Source organism: Dioscorea cayenensis, unplaced genomic scaffold, assembly GCF_009730915.1.
Source record: "Dioscorea cayenensis subsp. rotundata cultivar TDr96_F1 unplaced genomic scaffold, TDr96_F1_v2_PseudoChromosome.rev07_lg8_w22 25.fasta BLBR01001309.1, whole genome shotgun sequence".
In the NCBI taxonomy this organism is placed as follows: Eukaryota; Viridiplantae; Streptophyta; class Magnoliopsida; order Dioscoreales; family Dioscoreaceae; genus Dioscorea; species Dioscorea cayenensis.
In genome coordinates, this window is record NW_024087700.1 from 1 (window position 1) to 16,966 (window position 16,966).

At 35.1% G+C, this 16,966-nt stretch overlaps 1 protein-coding gene across 1 annotated transcript; it reads left to right on the plus strand.

The window, feature by feature from the left end:
* Nucleotides 1–836: 836 nt before the first annotated feature.
* On the plus strand, nt 837–16,601 carry LOC120256156 (tRNA (cytosine(72)-C(5))-methyltransferase NSUN6-like). The gene is made up of 11 exons (XM_039263918.1): nt 837–880; nt 1,612–1,733; nt 2,565–2,799; nt 3,635–3,846; nt 11,221–11,321; nt 12,518–12,599; nt 12,899–12,963; nt 14,006–14,122; nt 15,948–16,051; nt 16,200–16,281; nt 16,377–16,601. Exons 2-8 carry the CDS (start codon nt 1,641–1,643, stop codon nt 14,118–14,120), a joined length of 903 nt encoding a protein of 300 aa, XP_039119852.1. The 5' UTR covers nt 837–880; nt 1,612–1,640; the 3' UTR covers nt 14,121–14,122; nt 15,948–16,051; nt 16,200–16,281; nt 16,377–16,601.
* Nucleotides 16,602–16,966: the final 365 nt, after the last annotated feature.

A 16,966-nucleotide genomic window follows, 5' to 3' on the forward strand; every position in this document is an offset into this window, starting at 1 on the left:
AACAAATTCTTGATAAAACCAAACTATTATCCTAATAATGCTGGAATTCTGTTTCACGATTTACATGGGAAAAAACACTAATATGATGTTCCTGAAAAGGCAAAATTCAGAGCTATATGAAAATACAGATGTCCACATTATTCATATTTACATATGTTACCTTTTGGGTATTTTGCTTTATACCTTTACTGAGATCTTCCAATTGTACAGAAAATCCTACTAAGCTTTTAGTCAGTGCATGGCCATCGGAAATTTTTGCTGCCATTATTACAAAAGAAACCCCTTTGCATCAATTAGAGGTCAGTCAGAAACCCTAACGCATGGCTTCACCATGGGTTGTCTATATTGGGCATACTGCACTTACCTTCTTTCTATTCTGGCCAAAGATTTTAGGAGTTATGTGCAATTCAGCTGAAGAAGTCAGCATAGCTTTCTTAAACCTGACAGATTCTCAGCTAGGCATATACATGCAACATCCCTCTCTCTCTCTCACACGCACACACACACACACACACACACACACACACAAACCTTTATTTCTTTTGATCTGGCTGCCGATGACTGTTAAAATAATTCATCACTGAGCCATCAAAGGAAACCTTCCATTTTCATATGTGATTCCTTTAAATGTCAGCAAAACTATTGGCTCTCATCACGAGGTTAGTTTGCTTTTACTTTCTTATGTAACTGTTGCTAGTTTTTGTGCTAAGGTTGTTCCTATATCCCTTTGTTAGAAGTGGCGACACTGCTACTGCTAGAGAATAACATCTTGCCTGGCATGCGTACTGACATTCTTCCTCTTTTCTCTCTCTTAGATGTTCTCGGTTGAGGAGATATTCCTCAAAGGAAACTTGCAGCATTGTTACTGCTCATGTTCTGGGTATGCTTCTCTGATTCCATTTATTTGTGTTCTTTTTATCCATGAAATATTTTGTATTTGCTTGTCCTTTTTCACAAATTTCAATTATGTGGCCCGTTCCTGCCTGGTTGTGGGAGTTCTGCTTTAGGATTTATTTTCTCACCCGTGAGGCATGCTAAATGTTTTGATGATATGCATTTTATTATTTTAATTTTTAACTAGTCTCTACCAAAGGAAATACAGTTGAAGTCCCTTTCTCAAATTCAAATGAAATAAAGGTTTTTATTTAAATAGTACAGATCCCATTATATTTCCCAAACATACCAGATTCCAGGTTTGTGGTACATGTAGATACTGAAGTTCCCTGATTTTGAATATGGTAGAAATCATAACGCATGTGATTACAATTCTTGTTCTGGTAATTCTGGTAATAACTTAAAAGTTAGACATGTGTGAAAAATAAAACTGTATGTTGTCTAACAAAACATAGGATCTGAAAGCGATAATGTAATGCTGACATAAATAGACGTATTTCTGAAATGGTAAAGAACCAAACATTATAACAACCACCATCAATCCCTATGCCAAATATTGCATTTCAGTTTTGTGAACCTATTTTTTTTGCTATCAATCCAATTATTGTTGTGTCATTAGCTTTTATTCTTTTTTGGATTTCTGTTCTTTTGGTTTCATTTGTTGGAACTCTTTTGGGAGTGACATATCTATTCATGTTTAACATCATAATGTCTTAGAACCCCAAGAAGGTGAAAAAATACTAGACATGTGTGCTGCTCCTGGAGGGAAAACTACTGCAATTGCTATCCTTATGAAGGACAAGGGAGAAGTTGTTGCCTGTGATAGATCTCACAATAAGGTTTGATCAGTGCCACATCTATTTGCTCAGTATTTTGTCCTAACTTGGCAATTATTTGGCAAATAATTAATATATGAGCTAATTTACATAACCTTTGTTTCTCCCTCGTTCATTGTTCAAGGTTCTTGATGCACATCTATGAATCTGCATTAATTATAAGAAGCCAGTTTTCTGTATTCTCCAATCATTCTTATACTAGATGTATATTTTGACAATTATATTATCTGGAACTTTATGCTCCTCTATTATGATACTGACCACATCTTCCTCAATTTAGCAACTTGGTGATTCTCTATGCAATATGCATACTATGGATTCACAGCCATAGTAAGGGGCTATGATAAGGGGCCTTTTAGATAACCAAACCTCAAACAAAATGAAAAATGACTGATCTTTTAATTGAAATTCAAGGATACTTTTAGCAGTCCCTTCCATATCCTAACCTCTTATATTGTGCAAAAATAAGAATATGTGGTACCGACCATCTCTAACTCACATTTGATATAAGAAATTTAAGAAGTCATTATGTGTGGAAGACAGTATGTATAGGAAACCGAGTTTTAAACTTACACCCAAACAACGTGGGCAAGCTAAGCTTTTGTAAATTGATCTACAACTTGCAATCTTCTTTTGTGGTGTTGATGAACAGTTTAGAGAACATTGGATACTTCATGGACATGGTTGTATTTGGAATGAATCTGCATTTTATTTGCAGGTCTTGCTTAGCGCATCAAAGAATGCCCTTGGGGAGGATGAGAAAGTAGTTTGCAACAATACTTTTATGAGCTGTGGATTTAGTTTTTGTTCTGAATAAACTTTTTTCTATTGCAGGTACTGGATATTATGAAGTTGGCCACAGAGATGGGTTTGACTTGTATTAATGCATACAAGCTTGATGCTCTTAAATCTGTTTGCCAAGTGAAGGAAATTCTGGATGTTGGAGTTGAAATTTTGGACTTGGAGGTTCTGAATCCTGTAGTGACTGGAACAGTTGGATCTCCAAATGAAGAAATGAAAAATAATGATATGACCAAATGCAGGAATGGTACTAAATTGATGCAAACAGGTAGAGAATAGTTGTTCTTCTTATTTTCTTCTCTGTTCATTAAAAGTTGTGTCCATCTTTGTGTGCACAGTCAGCATTTTAGTTGATGTAGCTTAATGACCATTTCTGTAGAGGTATATAAGTATATTAGAAGCACTTAAGGGTGGAGCAATAATTACCAATGACCAGGTCTGATTGCATTTACTGCAGAGGAATTTAAGAATTCCGTCCAATCCTTAGAAATCTTTTCAGCGTAAAGAGCAGTGGGCATCTTCCAAACTTATCCTGATATATTATTCATTTCTGTTTATACATTGAACTCTAGAAGTGCTCCAACAAGTGAAGTCTTGAGCTCTAATGAGTTCTTGGTCTTGGTAACGTGTACTCCATGATGCATGAAGCTTTAAATTTCAATTGCATAAAATTTGGCTGTTGCCACACTTGCATTATGCATCATATTAATGGATTTTCCTTATTTCTTTGAACTTGTACTGAGATGTTTCTCTAGAGAATGACAAAACTTGATATGTACTTTGTCTTAATTTACCTATGGCATCTAAATCTAACAGGAACAAACATTTAATTTGAAATATTTGGAACCATTTTAATTTTTCTAGTTTGTATCATCATGATCAATACATGCTCATGTTTGGAGTTATTTGATATTTTAAGGTTTGTTTTGACCTCTTCTTACTTTCAAGAGTCTAAACATCTAAATCATCAATGAAATGTTTGCCAATATTCCCTAAGGAGAAGATAATCATTAGATGGCAGAATATAATGGATCACTAGTAAAGTATTATCCTCATTAAAGTTTTGTTAGTTTGTTTGGAACCTAATATAATTAGTGATTCAGAAAATGGCAGAAAGACGGATGGCAAAATGCAACTTAATCAATCTGAAGACAGGTTGAAAGCAGTCCACAAAAGAAATGGACCAGGTAGAAATCATTGCATGGGCGGTAGAGTTAGGACTTCAAAGGGTTATTTTCCGAACAGTTTTGATCGGGTTCTCCTTGATGCCCCATGTTCTGCTCTTGGTTTAAGACCTCGATTATTTGCTGGGGAGGTAACAATTTCTAGAAAGATAGACAAACCTTTCTCTACTTCCTCTGATTTCTTTTTCCATTGAATTTGCTGTTTTATGTTAATCTTATCTTTTAATACCTTCATTATCTAAACTGCCTTCATGGACTTTTTTGAAAGCAAGATATTATTTGTTTTATAATGCTAACTTATATGCTCCCCTATAATTATATTTATAGAATTAATTTCATTATGTGTACAATAATAATAACGTGACATTATATAAATCACACAATGATTGCTATGCACAAAATAAATTCGAATATCAAACTATTGAACCTATGATCAATAAAAGAAAATCAGCTCACCCAATAGATGGGGATACAAAATTCTAGAGTCTCAAGGGATATGGTTGATGGTTTATGCTAGGCAGTGGTGCTTCTAACATAAATGTTGGGAAGCAGATTCCCAAGGGCATTTTAGTCAACTAGGGTCATGTTGGATGACATTCTAATCTATCATAAATCTTCTTTCTTGTATTTTCCTGTTTGGCAAAAATGCTTCATGCTTTGTTTGTACTCCTGTATTTTGCTGGCTAGTTAATATAGCTGCCCATGCCCACACATGCACACACAAAAAGAAAAAAATTCATTCATGTGCAAAAGCTTGTGTCCTCGATTTAAATCCGTGAACACAATATTGCTCTATTAAAATTCAAGGCAAGATTGTTAATAATCTATGAAAAAGAAATAATCATTGAAGATAATATGTGTGGAAACAAATACAAGAATTATATGGTCATTAATATTATTCTTATATTAATCATTTTTGGAAAATCACATTGGTCAATATTTAGGTTTCATAATCTTTTAATTTCCACCCATGGAATGTTGGCAGTTATGATCATACATTTTGATGGACATCATGGGCTGCAGCTGTTATTAATGTAGGTGGGCTGTTTGTGGAAACTTTATTGATGCTATAACGGAACTTTGGGTGTATTAAGTTAGGTAACCTAGTTGTCTTGGATTTTGGCTGTTTCTTTTATGAAACTGAAGTTAGGACCAATTTTGGCTGATTTTTGAAATTAAGGTTGACTATTTGCTCCCCATTATAAGCCAGATGTGGTTAATGTGGGACTTTCAAAATGTCAAAACAATTGGAACATTAGCAACACACCAGTATTGAAATTAGGTTTTGTATTTTTTGTGGTTATTGGTTGACTATTCGGTAGATTGTTTATTGATGACTGAAAAACATGACATTTTTACTCATGATTGTCATTAGTTGAGTTATGATCGATTTGCCTTAGAAAGGTTGCTGTGATTATAACAAAAATAGTTTGTATATTCAAGTTAGGAAAGGAGTTTAAGGGTATATATAGAGAAATATTAGGGTTTTGTGGTATGGGTCCAATATGGCCTATTAACCAATCTAAACTATATCATAACTCTAACACTCCCCCTCAAATTGGAGTATATATATCAAGCATGCCCAACTTGTTATATAGATTACTAAAGGCTTTAACATTTAAATCCTTGGTGAAGATATCCGCGAGTTGCTCAGGCGATTGGGTGTATGGCGTAGAGATGACTCCCTTCATATCATATCACGAACATAGTGACAATTAACCTACACATGCTTGGTATGCTCATGGAATGTTGGATTATTTGCAATGAGATGGTGGCTTGGTTATCACACAACATCTGCATAGGTATTGTGATGGGGAATCCCAACTCAAATAGAAGAGACTGCACCTAAAGCATCTCACAAGATGTCTGTGCCATCGATCTATACTTTGCTTCGGCACTCGATCTGGAAATCACATTCTGTTTTTTACTTGCCAAGTAATCAAGTTTCAACCGACTTATGTACAGAAGCCCGATGTAGACTTTTTCTCACTTATCGCCAGTATAACCCCAGTTAGAATAGGCTGCAATGTCGAGGTGATCATGATTCTTGTAGAGAAAACTTTTGCCGAAAGCTCTTTTAACATATGCAAGAACTCTCAGAGTATCCTGCTAGTGAATTTCTCGTGGCTTATGCATAAACTGACTCAGGAGTCCAACTGTGTAAGATATATCAGGACGAGTAAGTATTAGATAAATGAGCTTGCTAATCAAACGTCTTTATTGATCCGCATCATTGAGAGACGGGGAAGGTTTCTCCTAGAAAGGTGTTGACTGCTCAATAGGTGTACTCTTTGGTTTACAACCCAATAAACCAGTCTCTGCAAGTAAATCTAAAACATACTTTCTGTTGTGAGAGCGTCATCTTTCTTTTGGCATATGTAAACTCAATATCAAGGAAGTATTTGGGTCATTCCATGTCTCGTGTAACAAAATGTTTCATTAAATGCTCTTTAGGTCTCTGAATATCCTGACGATTGTTACCCGTCAACATGATGTCATTGACAAATACCGTAAGTACAACACGTCCAGATGAAATGTTCTTATAGAACACAAAGTGATCCACATTGCACCTATGAAAACCGTTTGCAAATACAATTACACTAAACTTTCAAACCACGCATGAGGACTCTATTTCAGACCATAGATCGCTTTGTTGAGCTGGCAGACTAGATTCTCCCTCTGAGCAATATACCTCGAAGGTTGCTCCATAAAATTGTCTCAACTAAGTATGCATAGAAAAAGGCATTCATCACATCAAGTTAACAGAGTACTCACGATCGATTCATAGTGACCTATAGTAGGATGCGAATGGAATTCTAATGAGCAACCGGTGAAAAAGTCTCAGCATGATCGACACCATAAGTCTGAGTAAAACCACGGGCCACCAAACGGGGCGCTGTAGCGATCAACTGTATCATCAGCTTTGTGCTTGACAGAGAAGACCCATCGGCAAGTGATGGCGCTGGCATCAGCATAGCGAGGCACGAGCTCTCATGTACCACGAGATCTTACGGCTTTTATTTCCTAATCCATTGCCGCTTCCCGTTGCGGAAGGAGACATGCATCCTGGTAGTTCCGTGGGATTGACTTAGCAGACAAGGAAAGCAAAAATGCAGAAGGACGGGTGAAGATCATTATAAAAACAAAAAAGTGAGATGGGATGTTTGGTATAAGAACGAATACCTTTGCGAAGGGCAATGGGAAGATTAAGAGACAAATTTGCTTGGTCTAGGGAGACGACTGGAGGTATAAGAACGAATACCTTTGACGGTGGTACATGTTGGCGGCGATGACTAACCTGTCTAAAGCGGCCATCATCTGTATCCATTGGACGAGGCGTAGCACTAGGCTTAGGCACAAGTGGAGGGATCGAAATTGGGATGTGAAGAACAATATCAGACAATGTAGTCAACATATTGTGAGTAACCGAGTAAGAAAAAAATGATTGAGACTTAAAAAATATGACATCCATAGACATATAGTACTTTCGACTAGTCGGGTGTTACAAACGGTATTCACGTTGGGTGCGCGAATATCCAACAAAAACACATTTAAGTGCGTGGGCATGGGCACAACTTATATAAACTAGGAGTTAAATCCTGAACAAAATCAACACAACTGAAAACATGAGGGAACAAGCGAAACAACTCAGTATCAGGTAAAAGACGACGTAGAGGGACTTCTCCCCGCAGGGGCACAGAAAGACATATGATTAATAAGATATGTTAGATTTTATATTTTTGGTAGTAGTGGGTCCTATATGGGCTCTATATGGGCTTAGGGGTTTTACACCAAAAAGTCTCAAGACTTAGTGCCTCAACCACTATACCTATATATAAACTCATTACACTTTTATCACACAACCGATGTACTATATTTCCAACACCCTCCCTCAAGTTTAACTTGGTCGAACTTGCTTAGACTTGTACACCAGAGGTCTGTTTACCAGGACTTGTATACTACTTTGTGTCTTAGAGGTCCTACACACATGGACTTGTACACTACTTGTGTCTCAGAGGTCCTACTTACATGGAGGTTTTACACACATGGACTTGTACACTACTTGTGTCTTAGAGGTCCTACACACATGGACTTGTATACCACTTGTGTAAATATATATTGGGCTCCAGTATATTGCTCTGATACAATGTTAGATTTTATATTTTTGGTACTAGTGGGCCCTATATGGGCTTAGGGGTCTTACACCAAAAAGTCTCAAGACTTAGTGCCTCAACCCTTATACTTATATATAAACTCATTACACTTCTATCACACAACCGATGTGGTACTATATTTCCAACAGCTGAGATTATTCTAAAATAATAATTAATTACAAATTATATTTTTAATAATGACTGAGATTATTCCTTATATATTTTAATTACAAAATTTTTAAAAAATATGTATTAAAGATATAAAAATTATTAAAATTATTAAAAATATGTATAATTTAAATATTAATTTAACACTAATGATTAATAAAAATTAATTATTATTCTTTATTAATTATCTACAAATTATTTAAAAATATTTTCTTGATAAGTTATTATATAAATAATTATTTTTAATGATAATTGATAATTGATAATTATCTCCAATCCTATTTTATCAATTATTAATTTATTATTTACAATTTTCAGTTTTTTGTTGAGGCTTATGCCTCGGACCGCCTCGCCTCATAAAAGCAAAATGCCTCAAATACGCCTTTCGCCTTTTTAAACCTTCATGAGTGATGACTCAGAGTTAGAAACAAAAGTTGCCAAACCACGAGGAATATCATCACGCACTAACTTATACACGCCGTCACCACGATTACGCCCTAAACCAATCCTCTTCCCCGTTTGCCGATCCTGAAAAATGCAGTGAAAATGGAAAAAGGTCACATGAACTAGATCAAATAACGACCAACTAGAGTTCATAATCGAGGAATTGTCCCTTAAAGTAAGAAGGGCATTACCTAAGGAAACAGAGAAGAGACTGTGGTATGGGAAGTTGTTCCCTGTAGCTGCTAGAATCCCGCAAAGTCAGCCTGAGAGATAGTGACTAACTGTTTAGCACCGGAAGTGGGTTACGAATCGGCCATCTCTGTACTAACATTAGCCACTGCTGGTGATCATGCTTATCCCAACAACGATCCTCAGTGTGGCCTGTTCGTCGACAAAAGGCTGACAAACCTATCCCGAGAATCACCATGACCGGTTTCTCGACCACCATGAGAGAAGCCTTTACCATGCTCACGAGAAGCCTGGAAACATACTGATCAGAGGACACAATGGGCGATAGGAGATGTGGATTTAAGAAACAGGCAAAGCACGCGAGCATAAACAACAACAAGATCAAGCATTCTCTTAAAACTCAAAATAGAACCCTTCACCTGGTTTTGCACCTCAAGAGGGAGTCTGGAAAGATATGCGATAACCACAACTTCATTCTAGTAACAACGAAGGGTGGCTAGATCAAGAACTAACAGTTGGTAAATATCTAGCTCATCCAACAGGCTACAGATGTGAGTGAAGAACTGAGGGGTGGTATGATCACCTTGAGAACCTGTAAATAGTTGCTCATATAACTCAAAAACACGGGAGATGTTTTTTTCATTTCCATATGTCAATCTGCACATTTCCTAAATTGCCTTTGCAGTTGTCAACATCACTACACTTTGGGCAATATCCGGCTCTATACTATCGGTCAACCATGAGCGAAGTGCAGCATCCTTAGCAAGCTAATCAGCATCGTTAGAGTTGGGCGGATCTGTCGTGAGGTACGATGATTTCTTATGAGCGATAAGGAACTACTCAAAATCTGTGCCATAAAAACATAGTTTCTCCCATCTAACTTTTGTGAGGTATAATGGAGATTTTTAATTAAAGAATCATCAGACGAAGACATGACGATGAAGAGATAAATCCTTCAGTAATGAGACAAGGGCATCACTGCTGAGGGCTGAGAAATATCACCAGATGTCCGTAGAACAACGGGAACGGCGAGAGATGAGCGGTGGTAGAGGTGACAGTGGTGAGTTGAAGGCTAGGGTTTGGAGTGGTGGCAGTGGTTAGGGTTTTGGGTGGCAGCTAGGGTTTAACCCAGTGCTCTGGTACCATGTGATGATAGGAAAAATAGTTTGTATATTCAAGTTAGGAAAATAGTACAATGATATATATAGAAAAATATTAGGGTTTTGTGGTATGGGCTCAATATGGCCCATCAACTAATCTAAACTATTACATAATTCTAACTGTTACCAATGTCAATAATTGGAAATTTACACAATTCTAACAGTTCGGAATTAGAGTCAAGTCAAAAAATAGAAGAATAAAGTATTTGATTCACAATGATCGACAATTACTTAGATTTTGTTTTAATATAAACTTGAACTTATTTCATTTTTGTGTGTGTGTTGATTACTAACACTATAGAAGAACCATTTAACATTGAGAATTATTTTTTGATTTAATTTGACAGCATATTTTCCTGATGATTTCACAGTAGGCAATTTGACTTGTTCTTCTTTGAATAAAGATGAAATGAAATGAAATTAAATTCAATTAGGAACATATCATATAAATAAAAAGTAGTGTAACCTTTATTCTGAACCCTTAATGAAGGTCATGAAAATTTCAATTTATTTATCTTTTATTTTATATGTAATTACTTGGACATATACATGATATTCTCGTGATGTTTCCGGGGAAAAGCTTCCTGTTTAAAAACATTAGCCATGATGTGATTTATCATCTTTGTACTAACTTCCAATTATGATTGACTTGTTTCCTTTACATAGTTTCCCTTCACTTGAAATTTATGATGTTGTATTTGGTGAGATTATAGTGTACGCTTGTTGATGAAGACACCAGAGAGAGGATCAAGCCAACTTTGCTATCATAGAATGCGTCTGATCGGACATGTATTATCTTATCTATAGCTTAATTAGTCTTATTTGGAGTCTTATCTTGAGTTCGACCTAGGAGTTTGAGTTAAATAGAAGTTTATTTTAATTTAAATATTGAGGTGTAAGAGTTTTATGGATCTATTTGTTTTGTGAATAATTAACTCTTTATAAACATCATGATTGATGTGAATAAGGGACTTCTTTTTATGAATAATTGTTGGCTTTCTCCCAGTTAACTGATTTTTCCCCCTAATGCTTGGTTGAATTCATTGGCTATCTAGTTTAGGATTTTATTTTCATGTTGGTCGAATTGTTTGTTTTATCTTCAACCGTAACTGAAAATCTGAATCAAACGCAACCTGTAAATTAATGTTTTGAAAAGTAAGACTGATTTTCTTAGTGTCATGTGTCAAAAGTGTTCGTGCATTTGTGTGGTAAAAATAAATGGAAAATGATTGTTTTATTTATGCCAGTGTAATAATTGTAATCAATTGTCTTTTGCATTTATAAGGTAAATTATTCATGTGTGTGTTTGAATTAACATCCACTGGACAGAGCTTTCTAAATTATGTTCGCTTGGACTTTTTGAAGTTCACACGCTATTGTGTAATTTCAGGAGACATTAATGTCTTTGACGCATCATGCTAAGTATCAGAGAAGGATGTTTGACCGCGCTGTTCAACTAGTTCGCCCTGGGGGTGTCATAGTGTACTCTACGTGAGTATGTAGTACAATTTCTATAGTTTACCTAGTTCAATTTTCAATGCTCTTTAGAAAGCCTGCTTTTTTGAGTTGGCAGTGTTTGACTAATAGTTTTAGGCATCAACTGGCTTCTTTTCCTTCTAAAAGCTTTTACTCAGAAACCTCATTGTTGGCACATATCTTGTTGATTTTTAAACCAGTGGGTGTTATAGTGTATCTGTAGTTTCAAATAATCCTTAATGATATCTGAAGTGGTGAAAATTTGGTTTATCTTCATTAGTAGTATCTACTATCTAGTTTTCAACCAAGAGGATTCTGCCGGTTCTTCTAGCAGACTTTTGTGAAATTAGTTGTATTCTATCATTCTTAATTGTGCTTTTGATCGTCCCATGACCCACCAAGCCATTTTTCACTGTTTGTCAGTTTCATTGTCTTATGGTTATAAAATTCATGTAATTTGCTGCATGGGCACAGTATGCTTTAATTTCAATATATCACCATGTTGTGAATGGCATCTTTTGACTTATGTATGCTTGCCTTTTGCTTGTGACTTCAGTCACTTATTCTTTCTTTCGCTATTGAGCTTTTAGTTTTTTTTTAAAAATTTATTTATTTCCAAATGATTTCTAGTTAGAACATTAGTCGTCCTTGCTGTCTTGGCATTGTGACGCTTGCTTTGTTGGACCAAAGTGACTAATTGACTTTTTTTACTATGTATAAATTTCTGTAAACTTGACATTAAGATCTATTTGATCAATCATCCTAATCAAATTTAGATGAGCAGGAGAGGAGATTTTCATGATGATTAGCAACTAGTTAGCAAGGGTGTTATCATAAACAGTAAACATCATGGTTTCCCTGCATTTGAAAATGATTTTAAGAAATTAGAATGTAGTATTGCATGTCCGTCAAATGATACTCAGATACATCTCTGCAGTATATGCAAATGTAGACCATTTATTTTCGTTTGAGAAAGTTGAATCCAATTTGTAATATTGTACTTACTGCTTCGGGTTTTTTTTTTTAAAATTTTAAAAATTCGTTGATGTACTGGAATTTTGTTTACTGTTTTCCATCAATTGGAAGAATATCAACCATTTGGGTTTTGCTGCATATAGTTTTGTATGGGGCACACTCATAATTGGTGCCTACTATTGTAGTAGATGCATGATGATTGACCCTGATAATAAAAGTGTTGCTTGTGATTTCAGATGTACTATAAATCCAGGAGAGAATGAGGCTTTGGTTCGATATGCTTTAGATAAATATGAGTTCCTCTCGTTGGCTGCTCAGGTAGTGTTGCTTAAGCTCACTTTCAGAATGGAAAAATTGCATTGCATTTAGCAGTTAAATAAATGCTTGGGAGGCATCCTGAACTAAAACCATTCTCAGCATACAGCTGTAATATTGGCTGCACATCTATATCCACATATCAAGATATTAGTTAGTTTTATATGGTATACCCCATGTTTTTAATTGCATAATAAATTATTACCAATGGTGATGCAGCAAATGCTTCAGATTCTTGATCCAAGTTGTGAACACATGGTTTCTTGCCTCTAATTCTTTTTTATCATTTGAAAATTTGCTAGGATCCCAGAATTGGAGGACCAGGCCTTGTTGGTCAGTGTGACCTGTTTGATGGGAAATTTGTGGAGTAAGTTGTTTTTGTTTTCCCATGACACTTGGAACCCGAACAGGCTTATACGCATATTATTAGAGTTGATGTTAGTTATAAATAAAAATTGCTAGCGTAGTTGTCTTTAGTTTCAGATGTCATTATTCTCGATCTACTAAAATCATTGATTATGGCACTTCAAATAATAGTCACGAAATAATTACATATGGACACTGGCTTGATCTACTTCAGGATCATTTTATGTTATTCATGTGACACTTCACAAAGCATGGCGTTATGTTTCATTGAAAATGGGCATATCATCAACAGTATTCACTCTTATTGTTTGTCTAGGTATTTTTGGTTCCATATATATAGATAAATATCCTATAAGGACAATGCTAACATTTAATGCAATTGCCAAATAAATAAATAAATAAAATAAAAATTTGGGAACTAGAGGCAAGAAAGTGAGACAGTTAGAACATTTCATTGTTAATTAAAAGGTTAATGTATTAGTTGGCGTTCTTAGTCTGATAATAGTGATTCTTGTAATAAAGGTGCATTTAGTTTTGAATAAATCATCGAGTAATTACTTTTCATGATATAGAAATGAATAATAATGCAAGAATAGTGAATTTTGTTTTCATCAGCTATAAAACTAAATTAAATTAGAGTATTTTTGTGTTACAAAATTTATTGCAAAAGAAAAAACGTTAAGCTAGAGTTGACTAAACATCAAATGCAGCCAAAATAGATATTAAATAATTCATTTTTCAGTACAATACTACATATATAAATAGGCTGAGACTCATAGTTCTTGGCACTAGACCACATTTTTTAAGAGAATTTAAGACTTATATGCATTTGTAGGTCAGCCCACATGAGTTGCACTGGTACATATGCCAGACATATTTTTATATGTCGTTCAAGTTCCAGAAGGGAACTAAATGTATATGCTGCAGTCACTTGTTTACCTCTGCTGTTCCGAATATTTGACAAAGGCCATTCCTTGGTACCCTGATTATATTTTTTTATGCAGCATGTTAGACCTCTTATTTTTCTTCCACTTGTCATGCAGGGAATGGTTGACTGAAAGTGAAGCAGAACTTGTTCAGAGGTTTGATCCATCATCTACACTTGATACAATCGGTTTCTTCATTGCAAAGTTCAATGTCGGTCAGAAGGAAATATAGTTTGTAAGTTCTCGCTAGAATTATTTTAATTTCCATCTGAATGTCTTTTCCAGTTCTGTTTGATATGATCTATCACATAAGAATTAATTTGTTCTCAATATTCTTTTTGTTTGTTCTTTACACAAGATGTGGTATTACTTTCCAACTTTTTCTAGCTACAGAAAATTTCAGGTGCTTATCTTTTATTTGAACTTATTCGCATTCAACTGTGTGACCAACTTTTAGATCAGACATTTGAGGAATGCTATTTTTATTGTTGCTTGTTACCTTGTCTACTCATTCACTATGATTGCAGGTATCTGTGGTTCAAGAAGCAAAGGTTTTCAACTGTGTGACCAACTTTTATGTTTTTGAGTTGCCGAGTCTACCTCGAGCATTTTTGATTTGATGTACATAAAGGATAGCAAAGGTTTTCATTGTTGAAGATTTTCAATTGGGGATTGTCTGATGCCTAAGTTGGCCTAGGGATCATTCTAGTAGGCAGAGAAGAAGACGAGAATTGGATTTCAATGGCTGTAAGGAGTTCGGGATGTAGAATTTGAATTTGGTTCTCTCCCTTGCCATTGAAGTGATAATCCCTTTTCAAGTCTGCTGATTTAACTTAGTTTTGCTGCCTTTGGAGATTCATTCTTCCTGTTGGATGGTTAATCATCCAGATCAGGATCTAGTGACTTGTCCAAATATTTTCCCTTGTAGTATCATAATATAATGCAAATTGAGCATAACCTATCTGTGCTTGAGGAAGACCAACCCTATCTGATATTTGCTTATTTATTAAATGGTTGAGTCAATGTTGATCTTAAATTAGATTGGGTTTGAGTTCTCTGGAATAACTTGATTATTTTGCTTCCGTTGCATGATCTTCCTGCCTGTCATATTAACACGGTGAGATGACCAAAATTTTAATTTACCAGTGAGTCATATGGGTTAAGGATCTATTCAGGAGTCCAAATCAACACAGTGAGATTTTTTTTTTATTTTTTATTTTTTACCTGGAATTACTTGTAAAGGGGAATGAAATGCTGATGACTTTCATTTTCTTGATAGCTTAGATTTGTTTGTGACAATCCATATATTTGTACTAGGAATGGGTAGCTTTGTACTAATTTTACCAGGGAAAAAGGCCCAGGCCTTCACTTTCTGGCTTAATGGCCCTGAAGCAATTAGATTTGTCCCTTCTGAACCCCAAAACAATCTATTCACAGCCCTATCATCTCTGCATCAGTTATTTAAGAAGAATGGCCTGTTTATTTATATTTCGATGGTCATTGCAGAGGTCCCTTTAAACTTTGTCAAGATATTGCTCTCGTTCATATATAAACCAAGGATCTGAACTTATATACCTGTTTTGTAAATAAAAGAAACATTTATCTGATATTCTCAAGTTGCCCTTGAATTTGTTGACTAACTTTAGTTATGACAGAAATTTGGCTATGATCAACTTCAAAGGGACATGACTCTAATACCACTGTTTAAAAAATTCAAAAGTTAAAGTAAAATTTAATTATGATGATCACAGAGAATTATCAAATATTTTGTCTGACTGAATTTGTTTGCAAGGGAGCATGCTAAATTTATGGAGTTCAAATCAATCAGTACGTGTATTGATATGTTTGAATTCATGTTCAAATTAATTGTCTGATAGAACTGTAATTGTCTCAGTTTTATATTTTTCATAATTTGATTATGATTAAGCTTGGAGTTCCAATCTAGGGCTGAAGAATTATTGAAACTCACATGCTGTGTTCTTGAAGCTGTTGTGTGCTATGATGATATGTAATTGCTTAATAAATGAGATAGAAATTTTTTTTTTCTCTTTTGTGGAAGGCCAATGAGTACAAGTGTCCGTGATATGGACAAGACTATCAACATAAGGATGATAATGTTTATTTGAGTTCTTCAGAGGGATGTTTACTTCCAGGGATTTAAATGTAAGTTAGGTTCTTTGGTTAGAACAGTCATCAAGGGTGTTGTTATCTTTCAATGAGTCCCAGCAAAATGTTCATAAAAGATTCTACTTGTTTAAATATTTCTCTAGTATATTTCTCCTTTCTTATTGTTGTTATTTCTGTTCTGCAGTGCTTGATGAAGCTTAAACACGAATGTCAAGGGAAAGTCTCCAATATTGGTCAATATCGGCCGTTTTTCCGATAGTTATTCGGTATGCTGTGTTTATCCTTAGAAATTGTTATATGTCATATTACTTGTTAACATAGTAACCACTCTAGCCTTTATGACATCAAACATTATATGCAGGTCCCCATGGTATATAGGTCTTAATACAAAAATTCAGCTGGGAAAATACTGATTTTCGATCTGCCTAGTATCAAAGGCTTCAAGGCGTAGCATTGGTGATTTCATCTTTAAAAATCTTTCAAATGCTATGATATTTGAAAACGTTTATCTGAGTAGTGATATGTGATTGACTTTCCATTTAATTGATGTGCGGTATCTCAGTGAATTGTTTGATTCGCTTGGTTAGTAGCATCTCACATTTTACTAATAATTCCAAGTAGACCATACTTTTTTTTTTGTTTCCTGAGCTGACATTTGTGGAAAGAATTTAGATTGTTATTGCTTTGCTAAAAGTTTGTAGAGCAAGGTTGCCTCTCTGTGATCGATTGGTAACCAAGCTTGAAACAATACTTGATTCTTGGAGTTAGAGAATTCAATAGAAACAATCAAACATGTCATCTTGTAGCCTAAACACGAACCCTTGTTTTCTTTTCTGAAAATTGAAAATTTTGATGATCTAGCTACTTTTTATCAACTTTGTTTTGGGTGTAGGGTTCAGGTGATACCTTGTAGTTGAACTGTAGTCTTGTAAGCATTAACATTGTTTCCAT